Source organism: Felis catus, chromosome D3 (genome assembly GCF_018350175.1).
Source record: "Felis catus isolate Fca126 chromosome D3, F.catus_Fca126_mat1.0, whole genome shotgun sequence".
NCBI classification, from domain to species: Eukaryota; Metazoa; Chordata; class Mammalia; order Carnivora; family Felidae; genus Felis; species Felis catus.
In genome coordinates this window covers 37,182,236-37,201,019 of record NC_058379.1, presented here as the reverse complement: position 1 = coordinate 37,201,019, position 18,784 = coordinate 37,182,236, and the positions used below count along the sequence as shown (strand labels likewise).

The window sequence follows — 18,784 nt, the reverse complement described above, 5'->3', positions numbered from 1 at the left end:
AAAGCTCTGTTCCAGACCCAGCAATTCCAGGTGAGAGTCCTGTAGTCAGGCAGGCCTAGAGAGACATCCTCCCTCCCCAGCCCTCAGCCCTGTGAGCCTTAAAGAATGACTAGGCCTCTGGTCCGAGCTCTCACTCATGACAGGGGTAATACCTACTGTGGTACCATCAGCACTCTGGGCAGCTGTTACGAGAGTGAGTGGGGTAGCACCTGGGCCCAGGCCTAAGATGCTGCTTCACCTGTCATCTCCTCCTGCCACAGCACAGAGTACTTTCTCTGTGCTTTCATATGGCTCTATCTCCTATACACCAGGAGATGTTGGAGGAGATGATGAACTCATGTGACTGACGTTGACCTTGCCAGCACCTAGAAGAGTGCCCTGAACGCAGGCGACTGACCTGTCCCAAAAGTCAACTACACAGCCTATCACAACATCCACTCATAACTAATACAAGAATAAAGTCCTGTTAATCAAATAAAAAGGGTTTTTTTTCCATATTTAGGTGAAAACTGTTAGAATCCATGGTTTCTTTTGTAATATCCTTTAAGAATTTAAGAGATTGTTCATAATTATTAACATACATTGATAGCATATAAAGAAGTGTAAATATATTCAAGGAGGAATAAAACAAAAAATTCAATTCATTTAGTTGGTAATATAAGTAAAAGGGGCGCCTGGGTGGCCCAGTCGGTTAAGCGGCCGACTTCGGCTCAGGTCATGATCTCGCCATCCGTGAGTTCGAGCCCCGCGTCGGGATCTGTGCTGACAGCTCAGAGCCTGGAGCCTGTTTCAGATTCTGTGTCTCCCTTTCTCTGACCCTCCCCTGTTCATGCTCTGTCTCTCCCTGTCTCAAAAATAAAAAAATGTTAAAAAAAAAATTTTAATAAAAAAATAAAAAATAAATTTAAAAAAATATAAGTCAAAGTTACAGGTAAATGTTTCTATTGAGAAAATTATCTTTTTAAATCTAAAGGACATCAGTTGACCACACTAATGATTTAAAATGGCAGGTTACACGCAGAGGTGCAAAGCACACCGAATTCTAATCACTGGTCTGCTAAAATTGATTCATTTACTAGAATTAGTTTGTTAATTCTTTGAGCTCAAGTCTTTGTCTAATAGGGTAGGGATGGTTGCCTAAAATGAAGACAATTCAGTTTACAAATACAGACAGAAAGCACCAGCTGTGTCTGTCTCAGCACTTGCCATGGTATGTGTTCTGGAACATATGGAATGCTGCAACTCTGGAATGCTGCTTTTTAGAGAGTTTGGGATCAAGTGAGTTTGGGAATGGTGCAACTCCAGCCCATCCCAAGGACAAGGTTACTGCACATTCGCACATTAGAGGCTCTGGATGCTTCACAATCAGGAAATGTACTTAATCATTTAATGCACTGTTTCCCAAACATTTATGGTCAGGACACATCTGACACCCCCACTTTAAAAAAGTATTTATTAATATCCTATCAAACTAGTATTCTTTAAAACACACACACACACACACAACATACTTTAGAAGTGGTAGTATAAGAATAGCCAGTTGATTGGTTCAGTGCCCAGAAAAACATGTAATCAAAACTTTGAGCTAATGAGTCAGTCTGACCCTAAGGTTCAGCTGGGTGGTCAGCCTTCCAGCAAAAAAGCCAGTTCCAGAACATGCGTTGGGAGGGTGGTGGCACCTGCCAGTCCCTCTCGAGTTTGGAGCAACCTTCCTCTTCCCCCGGAGGTCCAGGTTGGGTAGACATGCAGTGGGAGGGCAGATCTCAGAAGAAAACGAGTGGCCACATAGAAAATTGACTTCCTCTCCAACAAAAGAAAAGAGCTAGCAATCATCAGATTCACTCATTGCTACAGTTTAAGGTCAGCGGTTTTAAGATAACCCTGAAAATGGCAGGTGAAATTGGGGATACTGTAACAGCTAAAGCACAGGGGGACATTTTCCATATTAGAAATTTTCCATCTCTGTTAAGACTTTCCTTTCTACAAGTAAGATTAATGATCTGGGGTCAATGTGGGGCCCAGAGGTCCAGGGGCCAGAACATTTTTCAAGTTCGAATCACTATTGCTGGGGAAATGTCCCTGCTAGAGAAAAAGCACGAGGAAAATGTGATGGGGAGTTCTCTGCTCCCAGAGTTCTAGAGCTGGTGCCATTACCTCAGTAGGTAATATCATTTTTTATTATATTTGCCAATTACAGAACCTCTGGTTTTCACATGCTTATTGTCAAGAAAATAACTGAGACATTTATCTAAAAAGCAGTGGATTATCACTGCAGAAAGATCAGAGGGAAACAGTCTCAAATTCATTGAGTATTTTCACATACATCATGCTAGGTGTTCATCACCCCACTTTTGGGAGGTAAGACAAACATGATTACCATTTTCCTTTTCTGAAAGAAGAAATCAAATCTCCACAAAGTAAGTAACTTACTACAAAGTCACCAAGAGGGATTTTGGTAGGAGAGGGAGCCTGAGTAAGTTAGATTCCAAAGCTAATTTTTTTTTTTTTTCCCAGAAGGCTCCAATAACCAAGCTTCTGGTCATGACTTTGAAAGCAAGCTGAGTCGGGGGAAAGTAGCAAAGAAAAGGCTCAAACCACAAAATCCCAAGCTGTGAGCCCTAAGAGAAAACAGATCTGACAGTAACGAAATGAAAACTTGCCCACAAGTTTCCAAATGTAATGGGAGTTGCTTCCAACTGATCTTGTCACAGCTCACTGTTAATTACAGATATCTATCTAGACAGAGCAGCCCATTAGATGACAGAATCCTATCAGATGTTTCATTTCTCTAATGGCAAAGGCAATCTATTGTCTTAATTACTGAAGTGCTAGAAAACAGGTCTTGTACATTTACGAAACTGCAATTACCTTTTTAGAAAGTAATGCAGGGAGTGTTGAGCTCAGTGGGCTTGTTATTAAATGCCTGCTGTTACATTAATACCTGCAAGACGATTTTAGGTAGTTGTTCTCCATTGCCAAATGCATTTAATTTCTAGAATTTTAGAATTTAAGAATAGGAAAGTACTTATCCATAAAATCTGACAGCACAGAGAAAATTCTTATCCTTGGAGGTATTTTCAAAGTAAAGACACGGATTTACCGAAGACTTTGCTGTGGCTCTCTGAGACAGAAGGTTGTTGGAGAAGATGTCTGATGCTTCTCAATTTTATGATCCATGATGAAAAAGCATATGGCACAGTGAAAACAGTACTTTTTAGAGGTTAAAAATGATACCCAAACTTCTATTGGTAAAGGACCTACATCACATCCTTAGCGGTGAGATTTCCGATATCACAGACTCTGTACCACCCATGATGTGCTCGTGAATCCTCTAAGCAGCTGCCAGATGTTAATAACATAATGTGTGTTAGATTATAGGGCATGTTACCTTCCGAAGCAGCCGTGGCACTTGCCCTCCCGTTCAATATAGTTCCACAGGCCGATGGACTGTCCGTTCAAGAAGGCCTCTCCCATGCAGCCTTTAAAATGAGTAACCTTCACAGCAGGAGACTTCTAATATAAACAAGCAAAACAAGCACAGCCCACACGTCTCAGAAGGAAAGGAATAAATTCTCTATGTGCACGAAACTCCTTCCTAGGAGCTCAAATCTAACAAATCCAAATTTTGAGAAAGCAACATCCAGAAAAAAGGCCAGGTTGGAATCACTGAATTTCCTTCCGATTATTAAGTAGGATCCTAGAACGAGTGACAACCTGACAGGATCTTAAAGATCACCTCGGTTACCAGGATCCCTGGAGAGAAGCCCCTTTCACAGATGAGGAAACAGAGGCTCAGAGCATGTCAGGTATGAGGGTCTGGCTGGAAGGAGACCCTTACTCTCATTTCAGAGCACTGAACCAAGTAAGTCCAGGTGACTGAACTTTATTCGGTAAAGGGGTAACAGGTATAATAAAATACATACCATAGGCTCCTGTGCTAAACACTAATTAGCATTATTCTACCACTAGAGTTTAGAATAGCAATAAGGGAAACTACAGAAATTAAGGTGGAATACTGAATTTCCTGTTTGAGTATTGGAAAAGAAATTCAAATAGCAAAATGAACCACTGGCTTCTTTTCCATTTATGCTATTTATCCAGCAGGATCCTTTGCTTTCTAAAACCAGCCCACTCTGCAAATTTACTGTCATTAAGCAAAATGATAGAAACAAAAAATATTCATCTGCCTAAGAGATATTCAATAACTTGAACATCAATTTTATATACAGGTAAAAGCAATCAGTCCTGTACAGATGAACATTCTGAATGTTACCTTGATCTGTCCTCCAAGCCCTCCAACAAACATTAGTGTTGAATTGTTTACATCCAGAACTTTAGCTGTTCCAGGGGATTTACTTGTTTTTGTTGATGGCTTTTGAGTTGCACTCATTTCCTTTACACTCAATGAACCAATGTTTCCAAATCTATAAGGGTCACAAAGAATTGCAAAAAGAATACTTTCAGAATTCAAGCCCCTCCACGTACATACACATCTGTTTATAACATAGCCTCTAGGTGTTTCTCCCCACAGTCCCTCGGCGGCTCCCACTGGTCTCCCTCTCCCAGTCTTGCCCACTTTGCCCCCAGTTTACTCCCAAGCTCTTGTGAAGTAGGTCTTCTAAATCATATACATTTCCTCGTGCTTAAGAGAGTTCTAGATAATAAGTTAAATTATATACAATAAAACCTTGGTTTGCAAGCATCATTGTTGCAGAAACATGCTTGTAATCCAAAAGCACTGGTATATCAAAGCGAATTCAAGAACCATCAGCCCAGTTGTGATCATGTCATGTTCAGTGTCACCTACTACTCGTATTACAAGACGTCACTCGTTTATCAAGTTCAAATTTATTAGAAATGTTTGTTCATCTTGTGGAACACTTGCAGAATAAGTTACTCGCAATGCAAGGTTTTAGTGTATCTGCAACAGTCCACTGCCTTCAGTATTACTCCGTGTCTATAAATAACAAAGCAAAAGACAAAAATTTCCAGCCATAACACACCATCAACAATACACTATAATATTATAGAAAAGCAAAATGATACACCTAAAGCTGCTTAAAAGGAGTTACCTCTGGAGAGGGGCTTTACAAGGGAGAGTTTTGCTTTGGGTCTGAATTTTAAGAAACCACATTCTCCACCTGGATCCTTGCGTTCTGTCCTCTATGTGTGCACGCCACACCCACCAACCACGTGGCATTTCTACCCTGCTGCCTCCCACCCCTCTCTACAAGGAAGAACACAATTTACTAGGTTGGCTGCCTCAGATTCAGACCAAACGTCCTAAAAGTAACAAAAACTTTTAACTTTTACTTCTTTTGATTGTTGACTTTGGTAACAGTTTACTTCTGTAATAATAATAATAATAATAATAATAATAAGTCCTTATTTCTGTAATGTAAACCAACTATATTTGGCTGCAGTCTGACCTCCCAGAAGTTTCAAAGACAATTACATAAGGTGACAAACACATTACAAACTTATAAGGTACAGTTTTAAGAAAAGAGATGCTTGGAGAGCACTTTCTCCACTACCTGGTTACATAGATACTGTGCCATTTGTTGTCGTCAGCTCGGAAGTCTGGAAATTCCAACCGTGTAGACCCGGAGCCCATATCCCAGAGAAAGGCCACCTTCCCTCGCCGCATCTCCACTGCCAGGAAATCAGACTGGGGTGCGAGCATGAGTTGGGATGAGTTTATGTGCCAGACTGTTTGCATGAGTCCCTACAGCATTTTCTCTACTCTTAAAAACAAACAAACAAAAAAACCTGTCTTTTGTCTTTAAATGTTCCTCTCCCTGGAGATGGAGCATGACTCAGAGCACGGGAGACAGTAGCCACTGTTGGACATGAGTGCCCCACCACCCTGGCCCACCAGCATGGTCTTCCACAATGCCTTCCGTAAAGTTCCCCCAAGAAATCTCCCGGGGGGGTCACCAGCAGCCTACAAGGAGCATGAGGGAAGGCACTGTACTTATCTGCTCAATCTGAAAAGGCACATGAACATGAAACACACAGCAAGATAGAAGCCATGAAATCCCACATCACGGACCTGCATGTGTTCGGCACCTCAGCTCCAAAGAAGATGTTTTAGAATTTGTGCTTGTTAATATTTTCTGCTCTAACACCCCCTCCAAAGGTTCTGACCCACACATTCCCACTGGTATAGCCAAAGGTGTCAGTGGTCTTCCACAGGGGACTTGCCTTCTGGGAACTACCAGAATGGTGGGTTGAAGAGCTTGGGGGAGGCTGGATAATTCTGATATGCCCCTTAGGGTGCACTCCTCCACTCCTGGTAAACACCACCAAGATCGATTTTACAGACCCAATGCTAGACTCAGTGGCTGAAGAGGCTGCAGAAGACATAGGAAATTCTACCCCATAGCTAGCAATTAAGATGGCAGAGGGGAGAGCCTCTCTCCTCAATACCACGGTCCTCCTCGTAGGCATTCAGTTTTGTACTGGGTGTTTTAATCTGATGCCACCAGTTCAGCAAATGCTTATTAGTTTCCTTAGAAGAATTAGGGATTTCACCAAGGCCCTATTTTTTTTTCCATAAAAGAAAAAAAAAAAAGACAACAACCCTGCCGATTCAGAAAATATACATGTTCATAAGAGATTCATTGTTGCTTTCGGCAGGCACACACTCACACTGGTGCTGCTCCCGAGGTAGAAGAGAAGGTTATCGGGTTCACTTGTCTTAACATTTAGTGTTAAGGTGTTATAGTTAGTAGAAGAAATCTGAGGCTGGTAGGCCCGGACACAATCTCTGTCTGCAGACACAGCGACTTTAATCTGTAAAAGGAAAGGGGAAGTGTTCTAATCACTTAGTGACTCACGCTGGCAGCATGCCAAGAGTTCAAAAGTGCTGCTTCCTAACAGACTTTCACTGTTTGGCAGGTTTCCTCTCTTGATGATACGTCACGTTTTGGGTTTCATAAAGTGAGAAATCTGGTAGTGATGAAAATTAGTTTATTTGGTGAACTATTTAACTACTAAAAAATCACTCTTGAAGTTTTAAGAGTATCTTATGTTGGAAAGAGTCTCACTCATGTGAGATTTAATTCCTTAACACAAGGAGCTTCTCCAGATCACCTTGGCATCTTTACACCATGTGGGGAGGATATTTGATAGTCGTCTGACAAATAAATGAAGGGATAATCTATTTATACATTCAGGAAATACTTATAGAGACATTTTTGTCCTTACTACATATTTAAGTATTTGCATATATTTCTTATATTAATTTTAAAGATTATGGGTTTGTATTAACCAGAGCATTTGGAAATATCTATCAGGCTTGCATTTATTTGGTAACTTTAATTGAAATAAATAGAAACCAGAGCCCAGGTCAACCTACAGCCCTTTTCCAATCACAAGGCCACCTGAGGGAGAGAGAGAATTCAAGATTCCAGAACTTTTTCTTAACTAGAAGGGTTCAGGCAGAAGAGCATGAGACCAGAGGTCACATTTATCCTCTATAAATCCCCAGTAGTGTGACAACTGCATATTTTGTTGAAAGTATTATTATTTCCCTGAAATGCCTCTCCTTTAGAGCACAACCAGTGCCATGTGCTATGGATGGCCGTAAAACATTTTCTCACGTTCGTACTTTTCCCGCTATCAAGTGTTTTTTGCATTTAGTGACCTGGATTTGTGTGTGTTTAGAGTGTTTTGTTGGACTGACTCCTGGAGGATGAGGCTCGTAGTGTGCAAACATTCTGAAAAGTACTCGGATTATTAACACCAGGTTGGTTAAATGATGGCAATAATACCATACTCAGCCACTGAAACTTAGATGTAAACACTTTGACCACGTGCTCTATACCAGCTGGCTAATAGTTATAAATTGATACATCTAGGCTACAATTATAAATCTCCATACAGACATGAGATCTCTTTGCTAACATTTTGAAACATGTTGAATAAAGCAAAAACAAAACAAAACAAAACAAAACACAGAAAATGAGACTAATTAAGTAGTATATTTAAATATACTGTCTGGGGCAGGAAAGAAGGTATTTTTGAGACACGGCACAGGCACATACATAAAAGTCGTAAGTTGCCACTGAAAAAATACATGTATGTATTTAGGTAAATATACTTAACATAAAGTTTTAAATATACTGCAGACAAGGCTGTGAGAAATCTGAGATATAAGAGCTGAGTCAGTGGAAGTCCAGGGGACCAGTGTGACAGTCCCCTCCTCCACAGGAGTTCCCCGAGTCCTGGAGTTATCAAGAGCTCCAGCTATGGGATGGCCACATCCCCAAGAGCCACAGAAGCCCACACTCACAGAAGCTGCTTGTTTCCGGGCCTGGCTGATCAGCAGTTTGATTTCTGATAGGTTTCTGCTCAGGTTCTCTTCTAGTATCTTCAGAGGCTTCAACCGATCAAATAAAAGGCTGGCTTGTGTTTCTGCATCTTTAACTCTTCTTCCAGCGAGCAGAGCTAACAAGTTCAAGGTGGCAAAGAGGTTGGTGGTAGGGCGGACACCAGAGAAATTAGTTCTTCATTACCAGTGCCCTGGATCAAATAGAATATTCTAGTAATCAAATCCTTGAAGTTTTGCTAACTACAGTTGACCTTTGAACAACGCAGGGGTTGAGGCACTCAAACCCTATGCTGTTGCAAATCTGTAAAACTTCTGACTCCCCCAAAACTTAACTAGGAATAGCCTACAGTTGACTGGAAGCCTTACCGATAACACAGATAATCAAATAGCACGTTTTATATGTTACCTGTATTTTATACTGTATTCTTACAGTAAAGTAAGAATAAATAAAGTAAGCTGAAGAAAATGTTACTATGAAAATCATAAGAAAATATATTTTCAGTACCTATATTTATCAAGTCTGTATAGTGGACCCACACAGTTGAAATCTGTTGTTCAAAGGTCAACTGTATATGAAAAATGCACCAGCAACAGGCACTACCCAAGGCCCTTCTCTTTCTTTATAAATGCAAATCTAGATATCAGTGCATTTTTATTCTTTAGGAATCCTGTTTGTGAACAAGACACCATTGTGCACCTGGCCAGTTCGAAATCTCACGATGCAGACTCTCCTAATGGGAAGGGAGACTGTAACGTACTGGTCATTGAAGAGTCCTGCAGAAGTTTGTTTGTTTCTTGTAAGGCGGCATTAACCCTGGACAAGCCAGTTGATGTATTCAACAGCTCCTTGCTCAATCCCACAACCTTCTTTAGGGTGCTTGCAGCACTCCGATTTGCAGATGAGGCCAGCTCTTTGATTTTGGCTCCTTTGTCTCTGACACCTGAAATAAATGTATATGCAAGCATGCACTTCAGTGATTATACGTGGAGAAAACCATAAACCACAATAAATGTAACTTTACATGGAAACCTGTTACAGTGTTTCTTACTGGCTGCTGAACACAAAATGGGGCTTCCGGTTTTTAAAGGCAGTATTAAGGCTGCATATCACAACGGCTTACTGCTCCCTTTGAGGGACAAATGAAATAATCTTGGTAACAATCCTCTGTACTGAAATTTTAGTACATAGAGCGATCATGACAACACCTGCTAATTGCCATGTGCTCAGCATCGTCTTTGTTTAATAAGCTACACTTCTTTCTTTGGTCTCCCTTCTATCCCTCCCTTCTCATATTCTTTAAACACTTTCTTCGGATCCCTCTGTGTGTGGATAAGAAGGTTAGGGAGTTTAAACTTGTAGGTGAGATGGGCGTGTGGCAGGCTAGAGGAAGTGATATCTGCCCACAGTGTCAACTGGCTACGAGACATAACAGCAGAGTAAAGACTAAATGGTCACAATCAGTAAGGCGGAATTTAGTTATTCTAGAAAATCTGGGTGATGTATTTTTTTTAAAAAAGGCACTAGTGTTCATTTTTAAAGTATTCAATCACAAATGGGACAAATACTAACACTAGAAGAAGGCCAATAAAGAGTATTGGTTTCTTTTGACTCTTGTGGCAACTTTTTTCTGCAAGTCTGAAATTATTTCCAAATAAAAAGATATTTTTAAGTGTTTAATCGACATACATCATGCATCCTTGAAGGAAAGGAGGGAGGGAAGGAGGGAGGGAAGGGGAGGAAGGAAGGAAGAACTGTCCAGATCAGAAAATTCTCCAATGACTTAAGGTTATAAGACAGTCCAAAGCGCCCCAAGCCCAGGTCCCCACAGTAATCCTCGTGTTTACAAGGTGAACCAGCAGAAAGAACTCTAGAGTTGTTAAGGCATCTTGTAAGACTTCTTAAGAAAAAAAGAGAAGGTTGAAGGAATGGAAGTAATGCATTGCAGCAGGATTCATTTGTATTACACTTTTAAAAAGTTATTCTATTTCAAATTTTAATGAATAGTGCATTTCCAAACCATCAATATTAAAGTGATTTATGAGCTTATTTTAGAATGCTTTATTGCCTCATGAAGGAAGATTACCAAGCAAGAGTTCTTTAATTGCCCACATTTATAATGAATCTAGCATTTTCCCTTAAAACAGGAACATTCCCCTTCTTGCTGACTTCTCTGAATGACCCCTTCACTTAAGGGATGTGTCAAGCTCATTTTAAAAGTCAGCAATTCGTATGCTAACATAAAGTCTCCCAAGGCTTTTGTTTTTCAGAGTGTAATTCTAGCATTTCAATGCAAGCGTTCTGGAATTATTTCAAAAATAGTCCTCTTCCTTTCCAAATCATACTCCTCTGCGAGTAAAGACTCTATCAATCTTGGTCTCCTCTTGAGCGAGGGCTCTTAATCAGACTCATGGCAGGACTTCCTCGTGCTCAGGTGTAATGGTTTTGAAATGAGAAAACATTAATTAAATCAAGAACCCCCTTTCCACTTACCTTCAGGGAATGCTCTAAGGATGGAGAGTGATTCATTGGTCCGCCTAGTAATTGTGTGAGCATTCTCTTGAAATCTGTTTGCTGTATTTTTCAATTTACTCAGTTCCAATGTGATACCTATTTAAAGGGGAAAAAGTGTCCTTTTTGGGGGGTTGGCTACTCAAAGGTGCCTAGGCAACATTTTCATTTATCACTCTGATCTGTCTACAGAATCAACAGCTTTCTACAGAGACCCCCAACATTGAAATTTTTCCCAAAAGACTTAGCATCACTCATTAGAGAAATTAAGGGTGTTTTTTGCTTGCTTGATCATTTTTTCTATTTTGCTTGTTGCCCTTCTTCCTAATATTTCTTCTTAAATTGCATGCCCAATTAAATTAGAGCTGAAGGTGAAGACTTGTGTTTAAATCACTCAATCTTGATCACTCACTGACTTCCCGTCCACACCTAAATCTTGTCCACGTCTCTCCTCTGGGTTATAAAACCTCAGACATAGTCCTGCCCTGGAATCTTCCCCAGTTGCTCCCCACCATGCTTCCCTGGGGGAATGACCCTCCCCTTCCTGCACTCTGTCGCCACCCAACAGGTAGGAGACTCAGCCTCCTTCAAGTCTGATCAAAGCTGTGGGATCAAAGCTTTTACTTCTAATATTTCTGTTCATAATACACAACCACATCTTGATTCTGGACACAGCGTTAAAAAATGAATTACGGATAAAATCCTTGATGAACACGATGGTTCTGCTTAAGATTTTAATTGCCAGAAAATTCATTATTTGGTGGCCTGTGAAATACCTTTGGCTGTGTAAATGGAAACCACAGCCCATCAACATTGATGCTAGAGTTTGTGTTTAATGTGCTTTATGATCCAGCATTAGGAACTTTCTCTACCGTGAGATGACAACATAAATTTTAAATAGTGTCACTCACAGAGGAACAAAAATATGTGCACGTCCATGCCCCTGGCTCATACAGCTACGGGAGCCAGTACTGGGCACGGCAGTGGTCTGAGTACATGAGCTTTGTTTACAGCCCACCATTTACTCCTACAGGAAAAGACTTGGTGTTTTTGATATATTAGAAGATATTCAGGTGAAAAGTGTATGTCATCAAACTCCTCTGTTTCTCTTACACAGCAGATTCCTGCTGCCATTTTGTGTTGTGCTTACTGGATAGCTCTTGATACATGCCAAATAATTGTTTACTGAAACCCTCAGGAAAAACTAACCACATGGGTATTTTTTATAAAATTATGATTTAATTCAGTAATGACTTGAGAAGCGTCTAATGTTACATTAGCTCTGCCTGGCAAAAGTGCCAAAAGCAGCATATACCACACAGAGTACGACTCTTCGTGAACCTGCAAAACAGTGTGAGATGAAGAGAGGAGGCCCCGAAGCCAAAGAGAACTTGACAGACGCTGTGAAACGGTGACAGCTCAAGAGCTAAAGCCACAAGTGGGATTTAGTTACCAAAGAAGGCTTAACAAGCCTCCGGAAGGTCAGAGGTGCCCGCACATTAAGAGACAGCACTAGGGGCGCCTGGGTGGCGCAGTCGGTTGGGTGTCCGACTTCAGCCAGGTCACGATCTCACGGTCCGTGAGTTCGAGCCCCGCGTCAGGCTCTGGGCTGATGGCTCGGAGCCTGGAGCCTGGTTCCGATTCTGTGTCTCCCTCTCTCTCTGCCCCTCCCCCATTCATGCTCTGTCTCTCTCTGTCCCAAAAATAAATAAACGTTGAAAAAAAAATTTTAAAAAAAAAAAAAAGAGACAGCACTAAAATAAAAGTTTAAAAATAAATAAAACTTAAATTATAACATGACGTTCCTACATCAGAAAATGGGCATGTCACGGTGACAAAGAAGCATTCACTTTCAAATTCTTCCAGGAGCGGAGAATGTTCCAGCAGTATGCTCAGAAAAGTGTATTCACTCTGCTTAGCAATACAGTCCAAGCTAGAAACTGACCTTGATGCTTTCTGCTCAGGCTGTTGCCTTCTTTTAGAAATCTGGAACTGCGCTGGAGAGCCACTTTCCCATTGGGAGCAAGGGATTCTGAGAACTGGAAAACAGGACAGAGTAAACATGGCGGGGGGTGGGAGGGTGCGTGTAGGTGCACTCCCACTGGAGACGGGAGAGCAACTCTATCCGAATAGCCTCCCATCTAGTTCCAGACATGGGAGTCCACTAGGCAACATGTAGGGACAATTTAAATTGTCCTAATTTATGGCTGAGGAGAAAGAACACAAAGCATTTTTAAATATATAAACACAAAAACCACTGTTAGATGAATATTCCTCCACAGGTAAGAAACGTTGTCTCAAGTATGTATCAAGAAGCATTATCCTCTTGTTATAAGAAATTGTGAGATTTTCCTCATCTCCACATCACTAGTCCCTGGTCTTTGTAAAGAAGTATTTACGATCTTAAGAAATTAAAACTTACATCACATGATGACAGAGCCAAACAGATCCCTCCAGACAAGAATGCTGACAAGCACGAATTTAAGCTACTAGGTCTTTGCTCAGCACCTTCTGGAACAATCTCCCATAATGCCTAGAAAAGGAAGGCATCTAGTGCAGCCCCGGGGCAGCTCTCACCAGACTCGCCGTTGTCACGATCTTGAGAGCATCTTTTGCCACTTTCTCTGATTCTTCAATCATGCTCCGAATGTTGGAATGGACGTGGGTTGCACTGGTGGCATTCAGGGACACGTGTCTAACGCTGCCAAGGCCACTACGTAATCAACAAATGTACAGATGTTAGTATAAACTAAGTGGAACTTGCCCACTATTCCTAAAGGTTTCCTAGTTTCTTATGCTTAGAAAAGTATCAACAAGGAATTAGTAAGGATTCTCCTCCAACTCCACATGCGATCTTTGAAAGAAGTAGCTACATGGTCATGAGTACACTCAGAAGCACTGTTTAATGAACACCCAAAGAAGAGACCATTGCTGTGGCCCAGCTTTTTCAGCATCAGTTTCCACCAGCTGCCCTCAACATTGTTTCTGTTCAAGCCCCCTGCACGTGTCTGGGGCACCATGCCCTGTTTGCCTTGGTTGTAATCTCTCCAGCTCTGCACTTGTTAATTTTCAAAAAGCTTCCCTAAGCATATAATAAGGATGCTGAATCTTGTTCCTCAAAAGGTACACACCGATTTAATGAAATTCACTAGAGGTTGGAGGAGGATCAGATAACATTTCAATCATCTGAACTCCACTCTTACAAGTGGGCAATCCACTTATGAACTTGCCAACTGGTAATGGTGCAATCTCATCCAGGTCACTCTATCTTGAGAATGAAATCTGGCAATTGACGTATCTTTGCCTGCTGAGTAACTCACTTCATTTCCTTCCCAAGGTTATCAAGTTGAGGGATGCCCAGACCAGACACTAGCAGTTACTACTTGATTGGCAAAATTTGGTGATTGATAAACAGAAGGTAATAATGTTATTTGACTTTATTTCCCACAACAAATTGCTTTTATACTTCGTGCTAGGGAATAAAGGTTTTGTTCTAGCTATGTCTGTAGTCAGAGAGTATTTTTTTTTTCTTTTGGGAAATAATGAAAGCTGATGAAAAGAGAAGCTGAGTATCGAATTCCGCTTTCTGTTACAGGTTCTTATGGCTCGTGTAGGTGGTAATGCTCCACGCGGCACGTAATCCACACAACATTCTAGCTTCTATCATTTTTAATTGCTTTTGTTGTGTGAGCTAATCTTTGATGGCAGCATTCCTCCAATTGGAAAGATATTTATTTTTCTCCTTCCACAAAACACACGCAGCACACAGAAGCACAGATATTCCCAGTGCGGCCAGACGTTTCCTACCTACAATTTGTAACAAATTTTCAAGAAATAAATTTACCAATTAACCACAATACTGTGTAAATCATCGATAAGGCTGAACACTAGCTCCTTCATTTGCTGTACTTAGCTAAGCTGGGATACTTAAAAATATCACAGGGGGTTGGTGCCTGAGTGGCTCAGTCAGTTAAGTGTCCAACTTCGGCTCAGGTCATGATCTTGCAGTTTATGAGTTTGAGCCCCATGTCGGACTCTGTGCGGACAGCTCAGAGCCTAGAGCCTGCTTCAGATTCTGTGTCTCCCTCTCTCTCTCTCTGCTCCTCCCCCGCTCATGCTTTCTCTCTCTCAAAATTAAATAAACATTAAAAAAAAATTAATATCGCCATTCCATCCAACCTGACAAAGCCCCGAGTATTTAGTAGGTACTTAACAAGGCCTTCATGGCTTGATATCATAGCATAACATTTGTATTAATTCCCCTCCAGTTCAGTTCGTATTTTTCCATCTATGCAGAAAGACAACAATGTTACCAGATGTGGGAGGAAATCCTTCTCGCCCTGTGAATAAAACAGCAGTCTTCACTTGTAGACCAAAGAAGAGTGACCCAACACTGTCATCAAAAGAGCCGTTCTTATTGTCTCCTATCAATGGGTCACCACCCCTGGGACTCCTGCAAGGTCTGGTCTCACCTGTCCAGAGCACCTGCTAGTCTCTGGAGTTCAGTCGCGTGGTCCTCTGCTCTGTAGACAAGGTCAAGAGCTCTCCTTTGGGACATCTGCATGACCAGATCATCTACATGGCGCCTGATTTTGGCAGTCCATAAAAGTAGCTCATCTCGGTGACGCTCTAACTGCTACGGAGAGAAATTCATATTGTGGCTACTTGGTCATCTATGTGACAGCACACGCTTGTGCATGTGGAGGAGGCATGTGAAGATGCTTTGGAACCCGTATGTGGCTGTGCTGAGCGGTAACTTACTGCTAGAGCATCTCCTACAGCATCTGCAGGTGCAGTGACAGCGTCTAGCAATCTTCTCCCTCTGGCAATCAGCGTGGAGGTCAAGTTTTGCTCTTGCTGAACACGCACCGTCTTATCCTGTGGCAAAAATCGCCTTTGAGGATGCTTCAAAAGAGCAAGTCAGCTTCCAAATGCCGGTGCCTGACACTGTGTGCCGAAGTTAGTACTTGGGGCTCATTTTTAAAGCTAAAAATGCTATTATTTACATAGGAGAATTTGGATCCCAGCCCTGAGAAGGAAAGAGACTGTCCTTATTACGACTCACATTTAGGGGCGCCTGGGTGGCTCGGCCAGTGCCTACTCCGGATTCAGACTCCGGTCACGATTTCAAGGTTTGTGAGTTGCAGCCCCACGTCAAGCTCTGCGCTGACCCTACAGAACCTGCTTGGGATTCTTTCTCCCCATCCCCCCCGCCCCTCCCCTGCTGGCGCGCTTTCTCTCTCAAAATAAATAAACTTAAAAAATTATATATATAAAAAAGCCTCACGTTAAATTCTCGCAGGTTGGCGCTGACAATGTGCAGCAGGCGGTCGCTCTCCTGGTTCTTCACCTCTGCTTGCCTCACAAGGTCCCTCGCTGCCTGCAGTTCACTGCTGCGTTTTGAAAGAAGGCTGCTTGCTGCTTCTTTTAATACCTCCAACTCTTTCTGTGGCTTCTGGTAATTGTTCTGAATCTGTGACAATAAATCTTCAGCAGCCCTGATAAATACAGACGATTCGCGTAGTGAGTAAATGAACAACGCTCACATCATGAAACGTAGCGCAAGGATCTGCATATCCACACGCCGCGTCTTGGTGAAGCCGTAAGTGCAATCACATCATAACCTCTTCAAAAAGGAGTAATTTTTCTAAGACCGCTACAGGCAGGGTGTATGTATACTTTATCCTTAACGAACTATCTTCATTTACAAACCTCCTAACATGTGTTAGTGAAAGAACTGAAAGAAATCATCTCTGTGAATCTGGGGGCAGAAAATTGGGCCCACGGTCTGGGAGCGATGGGAGCTTGTAGTCTTGTGTTATTGTATGGCAAGAAACTGAAAAGAGGCTATTCAGCGATTTGCTATGAAGTTACCAACCAACGTACTCAGAGGACATAAAGGTTTTTCTGCAGCGACTTAAAAAATAGACCTTATAAAAACTTCAAATCCAAAGTGCCCGAAAGATCTAATTTGTACCATGGATACTAGAGCACACTTTAGGAAATCAAACGATATTCTTTCCTATTCTTTTGTAAATATGCTATCAAATTGCTTGTGTAAGTCAATTTTGAATCCACAGTTACACAGAATAATGAAATTTTGACAGTATAAACTTTGACAGGGATTAAATATATCCCATGAGCTTCCTGCTTCAGTTTGTTAGAAGAACTTCAAAAGAGTTCATGGAAAAATGCCGTGTGAATCGCCCTCAGCTTTCACAGATACAAGATTGCTGGCTGAAGACACAGTAGAAAACGTTTGCCAAAGGCGCACGCTTGAACTCTGACATAAGAGCACCACCGGGAATTACTTGAACATTCTTATGATTTCTCGTGATCGTAAGAAGTCGCATTATGATACAGGCAACAAGAACTCAAAGTACATGGGAGACACACAAGTAAATCCAATACATCTCTAACGTCTGACCATGGATCAGTCACTTTTTTTTAATATAATTTATTGTCAAGTTAGCTAACAACAGTGTATACAGTGTGCTCTTGGCTTTGGGAGTAGATTCCCATGATTCACTGCTTACATACAACACCCAGCGCTCATCCCAACAAGTACCATCCTCAATGCCCATCACCCACTTCCCCTTCTCCCCTATCTTCCCCCCCCCATCAATCCTCAGTTTGTTCTCTGTATTTAAGAGTCTCTTATAATTTGCCTCCCTCTCTGTTTGAAACTATTTCTTCCCCTTCCCCTCCCCCACGGTCTTAAGTTTCTCAAGTTCCACATATGAGTGAAAACATGATACCTGTCTTTCTCTGCCTGACATATTTCACTTAGCATAATACCATCCACTTCCGTCCACATTTTGCAAATGGCAAGATTTTATTCTTTCTCATTTCCAAGTAGCATTGTATATATATAAACCACATCTTCTTTATCCATTCATTAGTTGATGGACACTTAGGCTCTTTCCATAATTTGGCTGTTGTTGAAAGCACTGCTATAAACATTGGGGCACAAGTCCTTTATAGATTTTAGATACTAACCCTTTATCCGATATGTCATTTGCAAATATCTTCTCCCATTATGTCAGTTGCCTTTTAGTTTTGCTGACTGTTTCCTTTGCAGTGCAGAAGCTTTTTATCTTGATGAGGTCCCAATGGTATATTTTTGCTTTTAACTCCCTTGCCTTCAGAGATGTGTCAAATAAGAAGTTGGTGCAGCCGAGGTCAAAGAGGCTGTTGCCTGTTTTCTCCTCTATGGTTTTAATGGTTTCCTGTCTCACATTCAGGTCCTTTATCCATTTTGAGTTTATTCTCACCATGTGAATGGTGTGAGAAAGTGGTCTAGTTTCAACCTTCTGCATGTTGCTGTCCAGTTCTCCCAGCACCATCTGCTAAAGAGACTGTCTTTTTTCCATTGGATACTCTTTCCTGCTTTGTCAAAGATTAGTTGGCCACACATTTGTGGGTCCATTTCTGGGTTCTCTATTCTGTTCCATTGATCTGCGTGTCTGTTTTTGTGCCAATACCATGCTGTCTTGATGATTACAGCTTTGTAGTAGAGGCTAAAGTCTGGGATTGTGATGCCTCCTGCTTTGGTCTTCTTCTTCAAAATTACTTTGGCTATTCGGGGTCTTTTGTGGTTCCATACAAATTTTAGGATTGTTTGTTCTAGCTCTGAGAAGAATATCGGTGCAATCTTGATTGGGATTGCATTGAATATGTAGATTGCTTTGGGTAGTATTGACATTTTAACAATATTTGTTCTTCTAATCCATGAGCATGGAATGTTTTTCCATTTCTTTGTGTCTTCTTCAACTTCTTTCATAAGCTTTCTATAGTTTTCAGCATGTAGATCTTTTACATCTTTGGTTAGGTTTATTCCTGGGTATTTTATGGTTCTTGGTGCAATTGTAAATGGGATCAATTTCTTGATTTCTCTGTTGCTTCATTTTTGGTGTATAGAAATGCAACAGGTTTCTGTA

General features: G+C 41.4%; 2 protein-coding genes across 5 annotated transcripts in view; one reads left to right on the top strand and one right to left on the bottom strand.

Annotated features, from left to right (window-relative positions):
- LAMA1 (laminin subunit alpha 1) overlaps positions 1-18,784 on the bottom strand; it is a 168,830-nt gene that overhangs the window by 22,867 nt on the left and 127,179 nt on the right. For 2 of the 3 annotated variants that reach the window (XM_019814998.3, XM_023241765.2), the window contains exons 37-48: positions 16,132-16,342; positions 15,606-15,722; positions 15,317-15,480; positions 13,422-13,557; positions 12,790-12,883; positions 10,827-10,943; positions 9,094-9,276; positions 8,297-8,451; positions 6,652-6,795; positions 5,535-5,668; positions 4,274-4,424; positions 3,389-3,513 (exon numbers count right to left, since the gene is read on the bottom strand). In XM_019814998.3, the coding sequence (XP_019670557.2) occupies positions 3,389-3,513; positions 4,274-4,424; positions 5,535-5,668; positions 6,652-6,795; positions 8,297-8,451; positions 9,094-9,276; positions 10,827-10,943; positions 12,790-12,883; positions 13,422-13,557; positions 15,317-15,480; positions 15,606-15,722; positions 16,132-16,342 (1,731 nt within the window). The remainder of the gene's footprint in view (positions 1-3,388; positions 3,514-4,273; positions 4,425-5,534; positions 5,669-6,651; positions 6,796-8,296; positions 8,452-9,093; positions 9,277-10,826; positions 10,944-12,789; positions 12,884-13,421; positions 13,558-15,316; positions 15,481-15,605; positions 15,723-16,131; positions 16,343-18,784) is intronic. The other variant, XM_045041274.1, reaches the window with a different exon arrangement.
- The window catches only part of ARHGAP28 (Rho GTPase activating protein 28), a 330,654-nt gene that overhangs the window by 308,575 nt on the left and 3,295 nt on the right, over positions 1-18,784 (top strand). Inside the window, exon 23 of one of the 2 annotated variants that reach the window (XR_006587776.1) lies at positions 14,182-14,262. The gene's annotated coding sequence lies outside the window, so the exon portion shown is untranslated. Of the gene's footprint in view, positions 1-8,998; positions 9,363-14,181; positions 14,263-18,784 lie in introns of those variants that run through there. The other variant, XR_006587777.1, reaches the window with a different exon arrangement.